The sequence below is a fragment of the Perca fluviatilis genome, chromosome 15 (assembly GCF_010015445.1).
Source record: "Perca fluviatilis chromosome 15, GENO_Pfluv_1.0, whole genome shotgun sequence".
NCBI classification, from domain to species: Eukaryota; Metazoa; Chordata; class Actinopteri; order Perciformes; family Percidae; genus Perca; species Perca fluviatilis.
In genome coordinates this window covers 21,537,772-21,560,077 of record NC_053126.1, presented here as the reverse complement: position 1 = coordinate 21,560,077, position 22,306 = coordinate 21,537,772, and the positions used below count along the sequence as shown (strand labels likewise).

Genomic DNA, 22,306 nt, shown 5'->3' with positions numbered 1-22,306 from the left:
CAATGCATTAGCTGACTGTTTTATGTAAAATCTTAATGTCCAAGGTAAATAGCGTGATGACCCCGATGTGTCATCTTGAGTGTGCTGTGTGATTCATCTGTGGTGGTCCATCTCCAGGGGATCGTTAGAGCAACTGGGAACACCTGAGGGTGTTCACCAGGGTGCTCGTTAAGTCTGGATGCAGCTGGCAGCCCTCTCTCTTCTGCTGCTGCAGCAGTTTCGCCCCTCTACCGTTTGGTTTGGTTATGTTGCCTTAGTTTATCTTTATGCTTTGTTTTGCACCTTTGCAACACCCAAACACGTTTCCCATTCATGTACCACACACACTACTGACACCAGCACTGAGTCCAAGATTGCATAATGTAAATACTTCTCCTTTTAATTTGGCTTAAAATGGTTTAATTTGATTGAAAATATAAATCTCTCTTGAATCTCTCTCAAATAACTGGAGCGTAAGTAAGAGTAAGAAGTACAGTATTCCCTTCTCTAATTTAGTAGAGTAGAAGTATAAAGTAGCATAAAAAGAGTAAATGTACTTGGTTACTTTTCCCCACTACTCATCATGACAAATTGTTACACAATTAGCCAACTTTATGAACCTATACCTTTTTTGAATCTACTTTTCTGCATCTTGACTGTCAACGATAGATCAAATGGTGTGGCTCCTTTGTGCTACTCACCCTCAGGTGCATTTCTGAACCCTGAGACATGACAGGTTAAAAACAACACAGCTAAATGTGTGGGGGGTATTGAACCAGCAAGGCCTCATGGGGATGAGCTGTGATGAAAATCAGGGGGGCTTAACTGGGACAGACAAGCAGGCCATATGACTCGGCACCACTGGGTCCAAACAGAGCGCAGCCACAAAGAGAGCCAGTGGAGATCCGGTTCAGACCCGAAGCTCCAGTCTGCCTGTCAGCAGGAATGCTGGGGGCCCAAATATACCACAGAGACAGAGCTGCATACCACACAAGCACAAACACAATGCATAACAAGCAGAGCACTCAGATACTAACTCAGACTGTAAAGTGTTCAAACCATATGGTTGTTTGAACGTTGATACACACACTTATGGTCATCAAAACTTTAAATCCAGTGGATCATATGCCAGAAATGAGAGAATATCATAATATAAGCTAGCTGCTCTGTAAAGATATGTACCTATGTTAATAGACACATTAACGAGACCTTTCAAAGGATTTTATGTTCTGTTCTGTACGATGGTAACAGCAGGTAAAATGTTGACCGTGTTCACTGTCTTAGTTTAGCATGCTAACATTTGCTAACTGGCACTTAGTGCAAAGTACAGCTGAGGCTGTGATTAGTATTGGACAAATTAAAATGTTTGGCCTGATGATGGCGCTAGAGGAAATGTTAAGTGATTACCAAAACAATGACAGTTCTGAGGGGGATGTCAAATTTCATGACAATCTATGCAAAATCTGTAAATGAAATTTGACATCATGTCAACCTGCTGGTGGCACTAAAGGATCACCAAACTCAGTAGGATTTATCTTCTAAGTACCATGAATGACATCCATCAAATAATTTCAGAGATATTTCAGTCTGGACCAAAGTGGTAGCTGTGCTGATATGTTATATTTAACAGAAACCCAACATGTTGAATTCAGGATTAAACTACTCAAACCAATCCTCTCTGACATATAGCATCTCCATATATATATATATGCTCCACATATCTGGAACAAACTCCCAGAAACCTGCAGGTCCGCTGAAACTCTGTTCTTTTAAATCTAAGCTAAAGACCTATCTTTTTGATGTTGCTTTTCTTTAAATAATCTATTTTATTAACTTTAATTTCTTATACTGCACTGTAACTTTTATTCTTATACTGCACTATCAATTTTATTCTTGTTTTAATTTGTTTATTAATGTTTTAAAATTGTTTAAAATTGTTTTCTAACTGCTCTTTAATGTTTTATGTAAAGCACTTTGAATTGCCCTGTTGCTGAAATGTGCTATACAAATAAAGCTGCCTTGCCTTGCCTTGCCTAAAGGTTGAAGAGCGAGAGGGAAGCAGAGGAAGACAAACACCTACCATGCGGAACAGAAAAATACTACAAAGGTGACCCTAAAATCTTATTCTCTATAACCCCTTAATCAGTCACTAATCATTCATTGTGTACTGTAAGCAAAGAGGGGAAACTAGAATGAATCAATTCATAAAGGCAATAAAAACCAAACCTGTCAAAAGCAATGCATCTCTGTGTCATGCCAATTCATGAAAAGGGCCCTTTGTTTGATACAATCTGCTTTCCCATTTCACAGCCAGACACGGTTGTAAAAATCTCTCCTTCCTGTGTCTCTGCTTCCTGTTTTCCTTCATGAGAGAAAGGAAGAAGAAACCAATGAGAGAGGGAGAGAGAGAGAGAGAGAGAGAGAGAGAGAGAGAGAGAGAGAGAGAGGGGAAAACGAGTGCATCAATAAAGTAGCTTCTTACTCCCAACAATGAAGTCAATCACCTTTCATTTACTGGACTCACAGTCTGGACAGGCCACAACTGTCCTTCGATACATAAACAAACAACACATTTTTAAAAACAATTTATTTGTTTTGGAGAGAGGGCATGGTGTGTGTGTGTGTGTGTTTGTGTGTGTGTGTATACACACACACACACACACACACACACACACACACACACACACACACACACACTGTCATTAAACATACTATCCTTTTCTTGTTGTAAAATAAATTTGATACATTAGACTTTGCACTGCAAGTCCTGTCATGTTACATAATCATACATTTACATATAGAGATCTCTAAACAACTAGTTTGTGTTCATTTGTTTACCACAGGGTTCTTTATCTCGCTGTCTTTTCCTTAAAAAAATGCATTATTTACAACACTGAACATATTTTAGCTGCCTTTAGCCTGTAGCAGCCCCATAGAAAGTTCTCATGTTAGCTTTAAGCAGCAAGTCCTTTGCCCAGAACATCATTCGATACTGGACGCGTCTGAACCCTGGGATAAACAAAGTCGTCGTCTAGGTTGAACAACAAACTCTGACATCCAGCACTGGCTCCATTCCTGCTCATCTCTGGCTCACACACACCCTTCAGTTACATTTCAGTAACACTGAGATCACACACAAAATACTCCCAGAAGCCTTTAAAGGTTTCATCCATGAAACCTCATCCATGTGTCAGAGTAGTATGAGCAAATTTTGCAAAGTTTCCGTAACCTGTCCGGTAATACTGTCATCTAAATGTATAGCTAAGTGTGTGGAAAGGTTTTTTGTTTGAGCTGGAACAAGAACCAGGCAGCCAGAGTTCGTTTTCCCCTTTTTTCATTTATAAACCCCAATTCTGTAATGTCTGCAAAACCAGCTGCTTTCAATGATTTACTTTTAATGACACAAAGTCCTGAAAGTATCATAAGATTTGACATTGTCTAAATATAAAAAATATATTTATACATATATATTTGCTTATAAAAAATCTAATTGGGATGGACATGGGGATATAAATAAAAATGAAACAAGTTTCACATTTGAAGTAAAAAAAACAAAAACAAATCTAATTTGGTAGAGAACAAAAATTCCACAACATTCATTTTATATAAAAGTACATCAGATTTAAAATTGATCCTTAAGCTAAGGCTTCTCAGTCAGGGATGTTTGGGCCAGACACACATTAACAGTTAGTGCTTAGGCAAAGGCAACGGAAATCACTTCCAAATTAAGGCCGTAACTTTGTATTTTCAAACCATAACTTTCACATATAACTGTCACCAAGTCCGTAGCATATATTTTTTATCTGCTCCTTTTTGGCACTTTGTTGGCTGAGAAAAACTTTGATACTGAATAGCTACAAGAAGAGGATGCCAGGTTTCTACCTAAGTCACATTGAGGCGGAAGGTATAACAAGACGGAGTCGTCAAAAAGAAAAATCCACCCTTAGCCCCTCTTACGCAGTTACAGTGCATGTCATCCTCATACTTTATAGTGTATGAGTAGATTATTTGATTGATATTCCAAGACTGTACTGAAATACACTGATTATCTTAATTAGTTTTACAGATAGAAGGACAGCAATAGTGATAGTGGAGGAAGTGTTTTTTTCTATGGAGAAAAATAAAGTCATATCTCTGCCTAAATCAGGTATTGTAGCTGCAATGCCTCAGTAAATGCCTCTCACGTGTTGCACTTACATTTAAGTCACAGAGCTAAGCCATCATTTCTCTGAAAAATAAAGACCGGGTAATTTTTAAAAACCCAGAATATCATATAAGAGAAGTTATTGCTGCTCTGAGGGTATTTCCACACTTTTATATATCTGGATAAAAAAAAATGGTTTGCTGTACTACTTAAAAAGGATTTTTAACCTTTTTCTCAAGACTGTATTTATTATAAAAATATATATTATAGATATTCTAAAAATATCAATATAGATAAAATGATTTTTGACCAGTTTCCCAAGTTTCCAAATCCAAACAAAGATGGTAGCTGGAAATGATATGTCTTTGCTTAATTTATACAACGTGAGTGAAAGTTAAATATATTTGTCTATAGTTGCAACTTGAGAAACATGCTAAAACGTTTTTGTTGTTCACTGGTCTGAATATTTTTCCATTCAGGTGGTTAGAAGAGTATTTGACCTAAGAGCAGTAGTAAGTGTAGTTAAGCAAAGATCACTGCGTAATTATTTTCAGAGAAACAGAAGCTTGCCACTGGGATTATAATGTAATGGTAATACCATAGAGGCACAAACTGGGGCTAGTTGCTGCCGTGCATCATGGTCTATTGAGGGTACTGTTAGTGTATTTGGCTCTTATTATTCATGTGGACCTGTAAGATTACTAAACCATGGTAAAAGATTGCTTAAAGCTTTAGTGCGTAACCTTTTGATAATAATGAACGTCCATTACATACAAGCCATTGCCATATGAGTTGATACAAAGCTAATTAAGACATCAGCTCCACACAACTCTCTCTGTATTTCTCAGTATGGCTATGTTCAGAAGATTGTGTCGTCTGGAGACACTTGAGTGAAAAAACTCGAGCGAAGATAATTACCTCTTCTGAAGAGTCCATCATGTTTTTTTTAATCCTCCATGTCCTCCTTGACTACTAGCGTGGAGGAGGGGTGGGGGCTGTGTGCGATCACATAAGACTTGTATCATGTGGACGCGTCAACAGTGTTGTTGTCATTACTTAGAATTCCTCATGGGGGGCAACAGAAACTACGCACTATAGCTTTAATACTGTAGGGCTAAAACTAAAACATGCCTCAAACTGTTTATTATTGATTATTCTTCTATTAAACTCCAGTGTAGCTACTCTACACATATCTCCATGTGACATTGCTTCATCTGTGTTTCATCGAATCTACAAACACTTGTAGTCAGAAATGTGAAGTGCATCACAAATAGCTTAACAGAGTTCTAGTTTAAGGGTGATGATTTTTTTGTTCAAAATGAGACAGGGATGACGTGGAAAACAAGAGAACAATCCTGTCCATTTAACACTGTTGTGTGCTGTAGCTTTAAAATAAAATGTTTCAAACACTGTAGGGCTTCCTGGCATTTCTGCCCAATATGTGAATGTAAACACAGGAGAGGATACTTGATGAAGATAAAACCGGTGCATGACTTGAATGATGCTGCCTTTGGAGTGTGTGCGTATGTATCTGAGAAGGATCAGCCGCGCACCAGATACTTAATGTTTTGTTTCCCCCTGGTGGTGACTCTTGTCAGAGCATGTACTGGCATTGGTTTTCAAGGCATTGATGACTGCTGTTGTTAAACCGTCTTGTTCTTTGGATTTGTGTGAGAGGAGCATCTGAACGGTGGCAGAGGCTCGGTGGGTTTAACAATGACTTCTCGACCAGTTCCATGTCCGGATTTCTGCCACGGATGGGTTTCAAGGAAGCTACAGATACTGCTCTGTGGTTAAAGTTCAGAAAACCAGGCAGGTTTTAGCACAGAATCTGGGAGAATGGATGTCTGAGCAACTCCTCAGCACTGGGCCTGTGCTTGGCCTCCACAAAGATGCAGCTAATGAAGTCCCGTGCCTGGTCGGAGGTGTGCGAGGGCAGCAGTGGGTTGGTGGGCTGAGTGGCGATCTTGAATATGGCTGCCATGGCCTCATATTCAGCCCACGGAGGCTTTTCTGTTAGCATCTCCACCACCGTACATCCAAGGCTCCTGTAAAAAAAAAAAAAAAAAAAATACGGGATTGTTTTTGCTTTACTTTAATCTGCAGTGGAGTCACATAACAAGCTGAAACAAATACTACATATTAGCAGCTCATCACTAAAGCTTAACAGGAATGTTTTGAGTGGAAACTTGCTGGCTGCAGAGGGCCTCCTCCACCTGTTTGGGAGTTAAACAAGCCCTCCTGGGAGCATTACTCCCCCTGCAGCATGGGCTAAGAACCTGGAACATACCAACCTCTGCTACGACCTGTCTGACTGGCCATCAGCCAATCACATCACTCCACTGGTGGGTCGCAACCCAAACAGATTGCATAAGGGAATGTTGTCTGCTTTGTGTGTGGGAGTGTGGTAGGAACTGGGTTACATACAGCAGGCTCCTCACTTTACAAACATATTTTCTCCCTTTGAGAGCACAGAGATTCTGCCACTTTAGGAGTATGACATCTGTATTTTCCCTTTTTTCACATCCACGTCTCATCCCGTCAGCCCCTGGTGACTTTCATCATGTTGAATATAGGTATTTCTACCAAGTCACTAGATGAACATAACCTTCATCCCTATATTAAACCAAACTATTTTTACTGGCAGATACAGGTGTCATTTCCATCAAATTGTTGCTTGTACTACAGATGTTTGAGTTTGAGTTTAGTTTATTTATAAAAGTCTTACAAGTCTTATACTCCAGCAGTATTAGCAGATTTATTCCCTTAAAGCCAAAAATGCTCCATTGTTTGTGACAACAGATTATCAGTCATTACAGTACTTCTACATCCCATTAAGAATCAAGATTTATAAGTCTAAAGGAAACAGTTTGTATGATCTTTTGTTTACACAGTATCTCCCTTATTTAGTGTCCTAGTGAATACATTTGTAAAATCTGCTCTACAGTTTCTACCAGGCGATTAAAGCATGTATTCATCCAGTTACTCAAACTATGTGTCAATATGTATGAATGCACTATTGAGATGTCAGCATCTTATTAACCAAAAAGCATCTGAGTTTGCTAAAGAAGGCAAAAACATGAACATCTACATTGTGTATTTATGCACCTAGAAACAGTTTTAATTTAGAAACCTTTTCAATTAATATTAATTTAGCTCAAGCATATCTATCCCTAAAAACACTTTCCAAGGATCAAACTTAAAACTACACTGCTGTGTATCTCCCGGTCTTACCAGACATCAGCCTTCCTGCCGTAGCCCTCTCCACTGATCACCTCCGGGCTCATCCAGTAGGGGGTGCCGGTCACAGAGCGGATGCCGGTGCCAGACATGCAGATGGTCTGCAGCCTCTTGCTGGCACCAAAATCTCCGAGCTTCACGTTGCCTGCTGAATCCCGCAGGATGTTGGCACCTGAGTTGACATGGAACACATAAATATGTTATCTCACCAATCACCTTCCACATGCTGTAAAACACAAACATCTATATATTAAAAACACTGTCTAAATTTTGATCTTGTGTCTAAACGGTATAATACTCAAGCCTCTGTAGTTTAACAGGACTACCTTTGATGTCCCGGTGTACAATCATGTTGCTGTGCAGATAGGACATGCCCTCCAGGATCTGTCTTGTGTATTTCCGGGTCACGTTCTCTGTCAGCGCCCCGTAGGCCTTTAGCTGGTCTTTGACTGAACCCTGATAGGAAAAAAGCATGTGCTTTAGACAATAAGCACACAGACTGTGAATACATCCAGAGTTCAAGAGCACCAATCTACCCCATCACTGGAGGTCTGAGCCAGGAACACAGGGAGTAAAGGAGCCAAGTTCAAATCTGGCAACTGAAATATGTCTGTCATGCATTCAAAGCATGGGCAATGGAATGGGTCATTTTGAACAAATAGTCCCAGAAAACCAAATCAGGAATTCAAATTTCACTTATTGCATTTGTGTTTGCATTTATACCGCATCTCCTCAACTGCAGTGATTAGGCAAATTGGACTGATTAAAGATACTTGGTAAAGGGAGATAAAAATGCCAGGAATGAGGAGAGAAGTAGCGTTGATCTGTTTTACGATTAGTTATTTGTGGACACCAGGACCTAAGAAGAACTAGCTGACTACTGGCTGACAACAAAGTGTTTCTTCTGGTCCTTTTTTTTGCTTTAGTACATAACTTAATCTCCTGCTGTCTCTTTATCTTGTTAAATTGTTTAGATTTGACAAGAAGTTGGCTACACAACTATGGCCCAGGGTCAAAAACTGAAACAAGGTTACTGAGGTCAACATTGAGTTCCAGACAAAAAGAATCCCTGGAAAACTGTCTGTGGTCGAAAAGAAAAAGTATCACTTTATAAACCTTGGGCATTGTTTCAGGTGCAGAGGAATAGAGGAAACGTGCCCCACCACACTTGTTAATATCAGTTCAAACTGTCAAAAGTCATTGGAATGGATTGTTGTCCTTTGTTTGCCCTCCTTGTGTCTTATGTAACTGGCTTTGTTGCCTGAGTTTAAATAATAATTTCCTTACATCCTAACGTTAGATGCAACACAAAGACTGAGGTTTTGCAAGTGATTTCTAGGTTTTGACCTGTGAAAACAACCCTATCTGTGAGCCCTGGTTGAAGCTGTGAAATTAAAAGTAGCTGGGACTCACCCCCGGCATGTACTCCATGAAAATAGTGAGGGTCTTCTCATTGTGGTCCCTCAGACAGCCGTAGTACTGAACAATGCGCTCGTGATGCAGATTTTTCAGCAACTGGATTTCGCACTCCAAAGCGCTGACCTCCTGTACAGACACAATGAGAAGCAGGGAAAGAGTCACATGACCACTCAGACATCAAACATAAAAGCTGTCATTCCTGAACAATGCATCTTTGGTGATTTACTGTTTTCATTTGTAAACAGAATGCATTTTCCATACATGGTGGAGCCCTGTAGGCTCTGTCATATCTGTTACCACTGATGACAAACAAATGTAACCATAAACACAAAGATGACAAACAGTGATTTATGGCTGCATGTGGAAACAAAAGTGAAACCAAAGTAAATGAAAGGCAATAGCGTAGTTCCCCAAAAGAAGTTCCTGTGTTTACTTCAGAGAATGAGTCCACAACAGAGAGAGAGAGACAGAGGGAAGTCAATGTAATCCCCAAGTCCCAACACAGAAGCCGGTTTATTAAAAATAACAACTGATTCACATCTGCCACAAGCGGGGGGTGGGGGGATGAAGGGGTGATGGGAGGCCAAGGCAATGCTGACCCGTCACCCCTCACTGCCACCACTCCCCCCCCCAAACACTTGTCTCCTTTCAGATACAGGAAGTGACAGTGCATGTTTTCTCTGTGGAAGACAGGAAAAGACATTAAAATGGGGCAGAGGGGGGTTGAGGGAGGAAAGAAAACCTCTTCAATACATTCCACTTCTTGAGTTATTCAATCTCTTTCCTGCAGATTGATAATTTTATTTCTGTGTCAAAATAAAGTTTTTGTGTCTTACCTCCTGACCTAAGACCTCACAACCTAAGCAGATATGTTTTTTCAAGATAGTTGGTTCATAAATTAAATGCTCAGTCAGCTATGCTAACTACCTGCGTTCCAGCAGAATGGCCTGAACAGATTAACACGCACAACACATGAGGTCATTCTTGGCGCTTTTACAGTTGGGCAGTAGTTCAGACTTATGATTTGTTATTAATCAACAGACTAAAGTAATATAATAAGTAACAATTTTAGAAAATACTGTAATGTCACCATCCATGAGTTATATTGTAAAAGTAAGAAGGAAGTGACACCATTGCCTGACAAAAACAGCTGACTTTTTAATGTGCAACCAGAAGTAGCAAGATGTCTACATGTACATGCAATGTCAGCATCAGCCATCAGCAATATCTGAAATGTTCTCAACATTACCAGAGAAAGAGAAAAGAGGAAGGCGCAAGACAACCAAGCATTCTGTCTCTGTGAACTTGATCTATCCATGTTAGTGTCTCACCTTGCTGGTCTCAGGACTCTCAGGATCAAACTGGACCTGCTTGGCAGCCAGCTCCCTCCCAGTATCCACATCGTAACACAGGTAAACCCGACCAAACGCTCCCTGGCCCAGAAGCTTCCCCCGCCGCCACGTCATTGGAGCACTGGGCGCTGAAAAAAACAATACACACGCACACAGCTGTTCATTTACGTTTTACATAAAAAATACAACATGCCATCTTACATATCACAGAAAAGAACATTATTTATTATCTTTTTCCTCACAAGCCAACCATTTCCCCCAGGCCTTGTGGTAAGCTAGGCTAAACAGAACTATCTCTGTATTAGATGCACAAAGTTGAAATTGATATCTATCTTCTTATCTGACTCTTAATTGACGGATTTTTAATGAGGCACAGCAATTCATTTGGTACAGTTTACATAGGAATCCATTTTTACTTTTATTATTTGACTACGCAGAGTTTCAGTAGCGAATTTTACTGACCCACCTTTAAAATATTGTTCCTAAGGTTTTTTTCATCCTGCTAAAAGTAAGTTCTGGTGGAAACCCTTATTACATGATTTAAGCATTGGTATTAGCCTTTGAAACCTGCAATGTATCATTTATTTACCTCTTAAGAATTAATGTCATCCTAAAAAGTGTATTTTCTAAAGGACATTTTGTTCAGAGTTCTTCTAGATCAACACTCACACTTATGCGCGACAGAACGATCTTGGGGACGGAGCCTGCCCTGAGCGTCGACCAGCTGCCAGCTGCCCACACTCTCCTCGCTGCCATTGAGCGACCGGCGTGAGGGCACCAGAGTGAACAGGTTCCCCTGGGGGCGACGGATCCGCGGAAATGTCCGACGCCCTGAAGTAGAGCGGGAAAAAGGCTGGCTAAGGTTAAATAGCACATGACGGACGGGCAAATTAAGGGAGAAAGTAATACAAAGAGAGAGCGTAAGAAATATGTCACATCGTTGATAAACGGAGATAAAATGCTAATCGTCTTACCTTCACTGTGGTCCTTATGATGCAGGGAGACATGGTACCTTCGAGGATAGGTGCCTCCTTTACCTGCTATTCTGTCATACACATGATTCTCCCGGTCTGAAAGCAAATATCCAAAAGTCAAGGGTCAGCAGGATTACTCTGTAGTTCAAACGGTTTAGCTCAGTTGCACACTGAGTCACAAAACATTCACGTGTGCTGCTTTATTACTCTTCCTTGTTGCTTATACTTATGAACTCGGCAGATCTGATATTTAAAATGATCAAACTTAATATAGATTTCTTTATCAAATCAGTAAATTGTACTCAGTTTTTTATAAAAGGCCTGGGCCAGATATTATGGTTTATGATTGGTTTGCTGTAAACACAAACGTTAATGCATCTCTCACAACTTGCAGCCAAAGTCTATAGACATCTTCCACCATAGTGTCCTGATGGTTTAAAGGAAGTTTGAAAGTGGCTGTCACAATGCTTTATCCCATAAGATGTGAGTGTGCTGCTTTACATAAATATTCCCCTCATGGTTACTGGGAAAGTTAAAGGTTGGAAGGAGCTTTTCTTGTAGCTGCTCTCACCTGAGCACTCCTGGCGATTATCAGGGTAACTCTTGGCTCTGTGCATGCGAGACTTCCTCAGTGAGGGGCTATGAGAGAGGAGAAGGAAGTGCAATGGAGAAAATACATATATATATATTTTTTAATTAGTAGTAAGTTTCTGGCAGGCAGAGTTTGCTCCTCACCTGTCTGAGTTGCGGTCCAGAGACTGACAGCTTCCAGAGACAGAGTTTTCTGCGCTGCTCCAGGGATCCAGCACCTGCACAGGGCACAATGGAAAATAAAGGGTGTGTGTGCACATGTGCTTTGTGTAAACATGTTTCATAAAAATGTAAAGAATTTATATTTGACAACTTTGGGAACATGAACCCAATATTTTATCTTTCTAGTTTATGTGATCACTTCTCATTATAGTTATAAACACACCATATCATTTCCCCATTAATAGTGTAGCAACAACTCACACACTGATCGCTGGTCTCGGGGATGAACTCCCCCTCACTGTTTATGCTGGTGTATGAACCTTGGCGGGCGATCCTCTGCTGGCGCTCAGGCACGTAGCCAGGAGGCGGCGAGCTACGCCCTGTGTTCTGAGAACCTGGGATTAGACAGTAGTTAAGAGCAAACATTAGAAATATGAAAAATAAGAATTTAAAATAATATCTGGACTTTACAGGCATGAGGACTGAAAAGTGCATACAAATGTTGGCATCAATGTGCTTTAAGAACATCAGATGTGATGATGATATTGTTGGAAAACGGCTTTGCATATTTAAAAAAAAACAAATAGGCCCTGTTCATCTATGTTGAGATGTATTCCCATGCAGGGAAGGGTACAAGCAGCACAAAAGCAGACGTGAACAAGCTGAGAGCACACTCATACAACTCACATCTATGCAGTAACTGTTGTGACAGTTGTGTCATGACAAAAATGTAATATTCAGAAAGGCCCTCTCTCCCACAAAGATAAAGAAAGAAGCCAATAAAAGTACTGACTGCTTCCATTCTGGAGCAACGGCTGAGAGCTGGTTTTAATATGTATGGCCTGGTGCTGCCAAAGTCCAGCTCTCAAGCCCTCCTGCAGCCACTTCACCTCAAACCAGGCCAATGGTCCACCAAACTAATAGCATTCTGTAATCTGATTGGCTGCTGTCCAGCAGGCATCGTCTAGTAATGGTGAACAGGAAAAGGAAGTGGACCCATTGCTAAAAGGGGAAGCCAAAGAAAGAACAGGCAGAGAGAGAGCGAGAGAGAAGGCGACAGACAGGGAAATCGAGGTAGTAAAAAACTACGACGTGACAGATTAAACAAAATGTTGAGGCTTTTGAGAAAAATAAAGCGTCTACTTTTCCTCCTTTGAATTAATGTGTGAAGCATCAGAGTAGAGAGAATATGAATGACAGGTGAAGATATGTACCAGTTGATAGGTGGCGCCCCCTGGGCTCGGAGGATTGGTACACCGTGCTAACGTCTCCAGTAGAATGGGAGGACGTGATCCTCACCTGCTTACACGGCACGTGGTGGGAGGGGGAGGAGGCCTGCAGTTGGAACGAGGAGAAGAGAACATGAGGTTTAAAAAAGCCTTCAAAAACCTAATTAAACAATCACTTCTTGTCAGCAAGCCAGTTAGTGTAATGTAAATGTAATGAGGAACTTTGATTTTACACAACATGGCTCTATGGTGAAGAAATGTCAGTGGTGTAATAGTACGCTGTAAATGCCCGCCCAATGTGTGTGTGTGTGTGTGTGTGTGTGTGTGTGTGTGTGTGTGTGTGTGTGTGTGTGTGTGTGTGTGTGTGTGTGTGTGTGTGTGTGTGTGTGTGTGTCTTACATTGCTGTGCTCCTGAGTGAGCAGCAGGATCCTGATGCTCTTCATGTTGGAGCTTCGGTCCAGCAGGTCGATCGCCTTGTCCAGGTCATCCTGATCTCGCAGAGGGATGGACAACTGCAAGAATACAAGACAAACGAGAAAACACAAAACCAATTATATATATATAAACAAACACATATCAATATTCACAAGCATACAAAAGCTGTTGGAAACATTTTAAAATGTACAAATGTTTAATTAATACATCAAATACAGAGACACACATACATGCAGATATGTTCAACAATTAAGACCAAAATAAAATTATTTACACTTTCAAAATGGAAACACATACAGGCATAAAGAAACACAGAAGGACATATCAGACATGTTTGTCGAGCTGAAACAATTAGACAATTTAGATTTAGATTAGACAATGAATCAGCAACTATTTTGATGATTGATTTATCACTCAAATAATTTTTCAAGCAGTAATGACAAACATTCCCTTGTTTCAGCTTCTCCACTTTACCTCATTGTTCATATAATGCAGGTCTAGCAGCTGGCCAAAGACAGTCTTGACTTTCTGCTGGATTTCCTCGAACTGCACAGGCCGTCCAAACATCAGGATCCTACACATAAAAAAAGAAGCAAGAACAGACAGACAACAGACAGACAGATTATCGAGAGATTTGTACCCGCAACTAAGGAATTTGCTTTTGACTTACATGCACATGTGCAAGCAAAATACACACAAGCTGCTGTTTGTAGTGTGTGCAGATTTCTTTAAGTACACCTTGCATATTTGTGGTTTGCGCTGGCAGCCACATACTAACCACAGACCTTTTCCTTTTCCCCTTCCATTCTCCAGCTCACATACCAGTCTGAATTAAGTGGAGTGGAGTGGAGTCTGAGATGTGCTCTTTCTCATGAACTGGAACATGTGATGAGAACAGCATGACTGAGTGATGGTGTTAATGTCTCTGTGTGAGTTTATGCTCTCTCTCACTTGCGTATAGATATATACATGTATGCATGTAAAATGCACACACACGTAAAAAAAGCCTAAAAAAAACTCACCTCCTCTCTCCTGAGAACTCAAACTTTATCCTGACATCGTCCTGAGAGAAAAAAGAAACAGGAAGATAAAAGATAACATTCACAACACAAACAAAATAAAATGACCATCAATATAACAAAGTCAAAGAAGTGACTTTCCAAAAAGAAACGACTTAAAGACGGACTTGCACATGCACTGCCTTCAAAAGATCATTCGCTGGGAAGACATGTCACTCTGTGCCTTCTCCATTGCTACATCATTTGAGAAAACCCACTTCCACTCATAAAAAGACCAAACTTAAGGTATTGAGGTGGGAAAGAGTGGGAGAGTATTTCCCAGGGGGACAATCTCTAGTTTTAAGCACTAAAAACACTAAATTGCACATGAGTTGTCTGCTTTGGCTATTCTCTGTGGCTGCCTGCAGCTGTGGTAGAAAGTGAGGGTGGGTGGGCTACTGGCCACTTTTCTACAAAGGCATAAATATATTTTTAGAGAAAAAGTTGAAAATGCCTGGATTTAATACATTTGTGGTTGGCTATATTGTACTTGTTCTAAATTAGCCAACTGTGTGGGCTAGGGGAAATACTAAGAAACAAGAATACACTTAAATGGGGGATACCCAATTACACTGTTCTTTATTATAACAGTGGTCCAAAAGTTCAAATTCTATGGTGTACAGACCCGTAGCCATGATGAAAAGCATTATTTTGTCAGCATAAGGCCCTCCAGAAAGACTTCAAAATTCAGCATAATTCATACTGAACACAACTTAAAGACAAATCTCACCCTGCATACTAAGCAGAAGACTTTCCCACTGCCTGCTAGGTTTATCATGCTTCATCCTCACCTTAACTATTTAGGACATTTTAATTATAATTCAGCAGACCCTCCTTTGTCATACAAAATGTATGACTGTTCATGGAGACATTTGTGGGGTTGAACCTGGAAGCTTTGGGTTGCAGGGAATCTCTAAACAGAAGGCTACATTGCTTCTTCAGAACTACAGTATTGAAACCACTTCAAAATGTATTTTATTTTGAGAGAACTTTCCTAAAATGTGCGTTTTACTCGTGGGACCAAGATGTTTGAGCTACAGCTCACAGTAAAAACTAAAGCTATTTGATTATACTATCCTAGATAATAAGGGCACCATTCCAATTATTCCTTAGTTTATGAGAAATCCTGCTTTACAGCTTTATACAAGCTTAAGCTTCCAAACCATCTTTAGTCTTCTGTTTGTTCAATTTGCAGCGTTACCGCACCTGTCTGTTGGTCTGGGCCGGTGTCTTGGGTTTGCCGCTGTCATATGACAACACAGGCTGGCGCCGCGTCATCTGAAGGGCAACCAGGTCCTTCATTATAGAGTGGAGAGCCTGCCTCTCATCTGAACAGGATAATGGGTTGGGAAAAATACACAGTTAGAGTGTGGATTGGATAATGGATGGCCTGTGTGTACGTGTGCATGACAGAAAGAGAGATATCAGTCCCTTGCACTTAGTTCTACTCTAAAAGGTGTGTGCAGACAAGTAGTCAGTCATTTTTAACTACATCCATATCGGGACTATCCTGTGACAGGGTATTAGAGGCAGGGAAGGACTGCAGTGTTGATATGCCTATTCCCATGTTTGATCTCAGGGCAAGCTCTGCCTTGGCTGGACTAGCTCACGAAGAGAAAATATTCTCCTTGTGTAGTTTGGACAGACATCATACAGCCCCAGGGCAGTGGAGAGAAACAGACCCCCATCTCCATAACGGCGAAAACCAATTCTTCATCCGACAGTGTCTGGAGCAGCAGCTTGCACAGACTTTGGCCTCAGGGATGGTGTTTGGTGCGAGTGTGTGTCTGTTTTTAACTCATGCTGTGTGAAAACCATGCTGTCTGTCTAACATCAGAATATAGAGGACTTACTCATTGCTGCGATGTTTGCGTACGTGCTCTACAAACCAGTCTTCAGAAAGTTGTCTATGGTGAGCCAATCGACCCACAGCCTAGAGTGGTACAAACAGAAACCAATTCGTTATGAAAGAAAGTGTGTAATAACTGATGTTGGCACTGTTTTTGTTCATATTTCTTTGCTTGGAGACAAAGCGAAAGGATGTGAGTCATCGGGTCAGACAGGAGATGACATATGACAAAGGTTATCAGCCAGTCTCACAACACTTGTCAGTATGCAAGTACCTCAGCCCATAAAACATCACCTTGGTGGTAAACATTAATAAGAAGGGGAGGAGAAGAAAAAGTATGAAATCTGAAGGCTGGTGTGACAAAGAGGCTGCACTGCACCCTTATTATGTCATATCTAGGTAATTAAATTACATGATAGAGGTTTTAATGTTACACTAAACAGAGAACCTAATTTTCATTTATGGCACAAAACCTTTTTCATGCATAATTCCTTGCAGACATGTAAAATGTAACCAAAGCCTGCAGAACACATACCTTAAGATTTCTCTGACTGAGTGCCCTGAACCCTGAGTGAATGAGAAAGTGTGCAGTGCATGTGTGTTGTGTATTTTGCCCATGAGAAAGATTGACAATTGAAAACGGCTGAAATTCAAGCTGCACTGGCAGCGATCCGTCTGGCACAGTTCATACGGGAAGAATGTTTTTTACAGGGAGTTTTCGGCCATTTTAAATATCTACCAGCTTTATATTTCTCTGATTTCACAAGCTGCCAAAAGCCCTGACTCAGCTGTGTTATAGCTCCAATGTAGATGTTAACTGGGCAATATTATCTGGCCAGTTCAAGGCGTCAACAGCATCATAAACTGAGGCATTTCCTTCAATGGAGAGGGTTTCCCCCGAAATTTGTACCAATAAACAATTGAATGTAAACTAATTCAACAAAAGACAACACAAAATAACTCAAACACAAACTTAGTTTTCACAATTGATTTGGTTGGTAAAACAGATATAGCCATTTTTAACAAACATATAAAACAAGGTAACAAAACCAAAAGACACTCACTCATAAAATCAGAGACTAAAATACTCTACCAGGGATGCACTGATCTGACTTTTTCTCTCCTGATTCCAGTAACTCACCTCAGGTATAATCTGCTGATACCAAATTCAATCGATACCAGAGGTCTATTTTTTTAACATTTAAAATCTATATCTCACTCACTGTATGAAACTCCTTGGGGTCATTCTCAAGCTCAGTAACTCGAAGCCAGAGATCGCTGTGGGGCAAAAGCTCATTTGCTCATTGTGACTGAATGAATGTAACTGATAAAGAAACGTTAACGACTGGCCGATACTTGATCCCCTTATTGGCACAGATACCATTGCAGTGAGTCAGTGTGTAATATATGTAAATGCCTACAACACACACACACACACACACACACAGGTCTAAAAAAGTCATGCAAAAAAGAAAGCTATACAACAGAGTCCACTGTTAATAAAGCAAGTGCTGCATCTTGAAATGTGCTTTGCTTTATTCAGAAATATATTGTAGCAAATTAACCCATGTGCATTAGATCTGTGGTTAAGTGCCTTGTAAGCCTAGGGAACTAATGACTGGTTTGATTAAAATATAACTCAGGGAAATACATGAGATCAGGATGAACACTGTCTGATGATGGAACCTACAGAAGAGGCTGCAACGGTCTTTCTGAGTGTAGAGAAAGAAAACGGGGAGCATCAGTACCTGAGGCAACTCAATGACTCTGTGGATTTCTGGGTAATAATCACCCACAGGAATGCCGGGCATGTCCGTCTGTGGTCAGTGAAGCGCTGCCACATTCGTTTAAAGCTTCCGCCACTCTCATGTTCCCCTAGATGCCAAGTCCTTTTGTCCTTCAACCCTTTTACTTTATGCTTGCACCATACTAAAGGGTGAAACTCCCCCACTAGTTGCATGGGTCACTTCAGGACATTCAGAGCCGTTATCTCCTCTCTACCCACAACATGTTCTCCAAAGGGAACAGCAGAGGTGCTGGATCTGGAGAGAAAAGATAAAATTGTGCACCTCAAGGAGTCCTTGTAGTCAACAACAACCCACTCTGTCCATTACCCCAGCATCCCTCTTCTCTCCCCTGCTTCTCCTGATTTTAATTACCGCCCAAGCAGAATGAGGGGAATTCAGTGGAGAAGAAGGCTGCGCTCTACCAGTCCAGTCAGCTGTGCCTGTTTTATTTTCCTTGTATCACATTTCCAGGACTAGCAGGATTTACATGGATTTTCCTCCCCCTTCTCTTCTCTGTCTGCTTTGAGAGGTGTTTAGTCTGAGGCTGTTTTTCCCAGCCACAGTTCTTACACTGTCTCTGGCCAGTCATGCATCTGGACTCAGTGCTTCCCAGCAAAATCCCCTGGCCTGATGACGCTCCTGTTTCAGGTGCACAAGTGTTTTAGGTTCAAGGTAACCCACCACATTTAAATATTGCAATCTTGACAAGTCGCTAGTATTTGTCTTGGCTAAAGTTAATAAAAGAGAAGGAGGGCCTGTACGTTTATACAGGTGTCAACCACAAAAACTATCAACAACTAGCTTTTGTCATCCAAAGAATAATAGCTATTTCAACCCATAACCATTATCACAATGGAGGACCTTTTTCAAATTTGTGGAGATTCCGGTGGGTTAGAGGAGAGATTGGAAGTGTTAGTATAGATTAATAACAAGTTATATCAAAGCCCTGATTGAGCTAAGTATTTTGTACTTTTCCATTCAAAGTTTTGGCTTAAATGTGTTCTGTTTGTTTTGTAAATAATTTTCTTTCCTGTGCAATTGTAAACAGGATAGCGCTGTAAAAGAGGATGCATGCTCAACCAACCGACTTTGTGTAAATGAAGGTAAATAAACTCATGGTGCACAGGATAGCATACCTGACAGTCCAGATGAACTGTGGTATATAGTGTGTCCCATAAGGAAGATGATGTAAAAGACATTTTCAAGCAGAGCCGTAGCATTGAGGACAATAAAGTAGCCCAATGTGCTCTTTATTTCTATGGGGATTTTGGAGGCGTTAGCAAATACAGTTTCTACAATTTAGAAGCTTTTTTTGGAGGGATTTATAGACTTAAACCTGACAACTTTGAGGACAACTAAAATAATAGATTCAGTATTCTCCACTTGAATTACAGACCTTCATGTTGGAAACATTTTTTTTTTTTAAAGAACATATCGTATTTCAAAACTCCTGACTACAGTTACCATTTTCCCCACATGACCTGAATGCAGCATTCATCATATATCTGTCATCCCTGTCACGTGCACAACCCTCACCTGTCGCCTTGACGACCTTGGTCCACGACAAGACCGTTTCTCTCGCGTGCAGCCGACTCCGGTCACCGGCGTCTCGCGGCAGGGATGACGCAGTAGGTCCAGCCGTTGCTCACGTCCATCGGTGCCCTCAGACCGACACACCGGAGAGTGTGTGTGAGAGCGGGGGCGCCATGGCGGGGCTGACCCCCCCAGGTAACTCGTCTTCTTCGACGGGAAATGAAAGCACTCACGCAAACGGATAATTTTCAGGTTGTGAAAACAAACACATCAGACAGCTGTGCGTTTTACAGAGAAATTGTTCCGATGGAAAAAAAAATAAAAGCCTACATCAGGCTGCTCCAGCTGTGGCCCAAAGACAAACTTCTGCTCCACTGCAGCCTCGGATCTTTGGAAAACTTGAATTTCCAAAACATTTTCACATTTGCCACACGTTATCAACGCTTTCGGGCTTGCAGGACAGGGAGATGTAGCCCATAAAATACGAACAAAAAACTACCAAACAAGGTGCAACAGTAACCGTGTGGCCTGTATGAAATCCATCTGTGGCTTCGCCAGAGGAAAAGACCGAACGATTTCCGTGATTTTGATAGTCTCTCTTTCTGCTAAGTTTGCAGATTTTCCTTCTCTGTGTTGCCAGGTTAGAGTCCAAAATAGTCTAGGCTGCAGATATCTTTACTTTTGCATAAAACTGTATCGCATTGCAGCCTGAATATGATCATAACCATATAAGAATGCATATAGGCCTATAAAAAACATAAAAGTACAATTTGATTTAGCGCGCGATGGAGTTCAACCATTTAGCAAAAAGTGACTGAAATGACGCTGGCAGAAAAAAAATACATGTATACATATATGTATCGATTTATTCTGTCAAGCGAAGCGAAGTTGGATGAACTCCATCGATGTTTAAACTTTGCATTCTCGGACTCTTATTACGGTTCCTTAAGTATTCGTGTGAGCTCCAAACTGACTTTAACGTGAAAGAGAACGCAGTCTTTTCTCAGAGTCGTCGCGCGGCTTCTGTAACGTTAGTCAACGACAGTCCACAACTTTCCCCCGAACCAAAACAAAGTAAGAAATAATGTTCAGCCGAATACGTCAAACTTCCTGACAGAAAAAATATCGCGACCGGAACCCACTTTTAAGATTCCAAAGAGTCGTGACAAAAACTGTACTTCAAAGTCGCGTCCATGTTTTCCAAATGCTTCACTCGCCGTCGTCCATACGTGTGTAATAACATGGATTTATTCCCATGGGGGATTTCTGGTTACTAAACTATCCAAATAAGCGACGCGCGGCTGCGGGAGCGCGCTGTTACTCGGTCGAAGTCTTTCTGCAGGCGCGCGCACAATATTATTAATGGGGCGGACCAGCTGTGACGTAGTTCGGGTTTATGCTGCATTCATAACTATAGGAGAATCGGACTTTAAGTCTTCATTGTCGTTATACTGCTGCATCCAAAACGCAGCTTTTGGCCACTTAATTGATGGCATAATAAAACAGTGGTAGAGGAAGTAGTCAGGTCTAATCTATTCTACAGTACTAATACCACAGTGTAGAAATATGAAAAGGCATTTAAAATGTTACTTAAGTAAAAGAATGTAAGTTACACACAAGGACAGAAATAAATACAGATGAAGTAAAAAAAAAAAAAAAAAAAACTAAAAAGGAGGTATATAAAAACTAAAATACAAGTTAAAACTAGAAAGAAGATTACAAGGCAAATATCTGGAAAATGTACTTAAAAAGTACTCAACGTAGAAAATGTCCCCTGTGACTAATGTATTAATACTCCTGCATTACTGTACTGTTGTAGTTAGTTGAGAAATGCCATCACAATTACCCAAAGTGACACCTTCACAAGGTTTGTTTTCTGCTACCAAACCTTAAAAATAAAAGCAGCAAATCTTTTGGAACCATGAAAGTTTTTGCAAAAAATCTTAATTTGTCAAGTAACTAATAACTTAAGCTGTCAAATACAGTAATGTAATAGAGTAAAAAGTACAATATTTCTGTCCAAATAGTGCAGTAGAAATAGAAATTAACTGATAGTAATTTAGCCATAGAACTGAAAATGTTGAGATCCTTGAGTCAAGGCATTCAGTCAATCTCCTGGGAATTCAAGAATTTAGCCACCTTTAAATAAAAAAAACACTAAAATCACTGAATTAAATCAACACCAGCATTTAATTTTTTTTTCTCCAAAAGCATGAAAAAAAAAAAAAGAAGAAAAAAAAGAGAAAGAAAATGCACAAGATGATTGTGTATATTGGCGTAGAAAGGGGGGCGCTTACATTTTAAAATGTTACACTTCCGTACCACAACTAAGCAACAGAGAGAATAGAGAACGACTGAAAACAGTCTTCTTTTGCTGTAAGGCCACCTCAATCCACACGTCAAGTCTGTAATACAGAATACATTTTCAAAGATGTATACATTTCAAATGTCTCGATGACAACAGCATTGAAAAGTAAGTTCACATCAAGATAAGCACAAAAATGAAATGACTCACAGGTTTAACATTTACAACGTTGCACTGCAATCATTCAC

At 40.5% G+C, this 22,306-nt stretch overlaps 1 protein-coding gene across 1 annotated transcript; it reads right to left on the bottom strand.

Annotated features, from left to right (window-relative positions):
• Positions 1–3,296: 3,296 nt before the first annotated feature.
• map3k3 (mitogen-activated protein kinase kinase kinase 3) lies at positions 3,297–21,104 on the bottom strand. Its single transcript, XM_039825026.1, has 17 exons — positions 19,757–21,104; positions 16,438–16,517; positions 15,791–15,912; positions 14,549–14,589; positions 14,001–14,100; positions 13,490–13,603; positions 13,076–13,196; positions 12,123–12,256; positions 11,844–11,917; positions 11,680–11,747; positions 11,109–11,204; positions 10,804–10,965; positions 10,114–10,262; positions 8,777–8,908; positions 7,690–7,819; positions 7,358–7,535; positions 3,297–6,171 (listed from the first exon to the last, which is right to left on the bottom strand). The coding sequence occupies exons 2-17, from the start codon at positions 16,439–16,441 to the stop codon at positions 5,943–5,945; spliced, it is 1,854 nt and encodes a 617-aa protein (XP_039680960.1). The 5' UTR covers positions 16,442–16,517; positions 19,757–21,104; the 3' UTR covers positions 3,297–5,942.
• Positions 21,105–22,306: the final 1,202 nt, after the last annotated feature.

Coding starts and splice junctions, on each gene's coding strand:
- map3k3 (XM_039825026.1), bottom strand. Junction 10,263..10,803: donor TCGTTCTGTCGCGCATAAGT/GTGAGTGTTGAT, acceptor TGTTTTTTTCAG/CGCCCAGTGCTCCAATGACG. Junction 7,820..8,776: donor TCATGGAGTACATGCCGGGG/GTGAGTCCCAGC, acceptor TTTTCCTATCAG/GGTTCAGTCAAAGACCAGCT.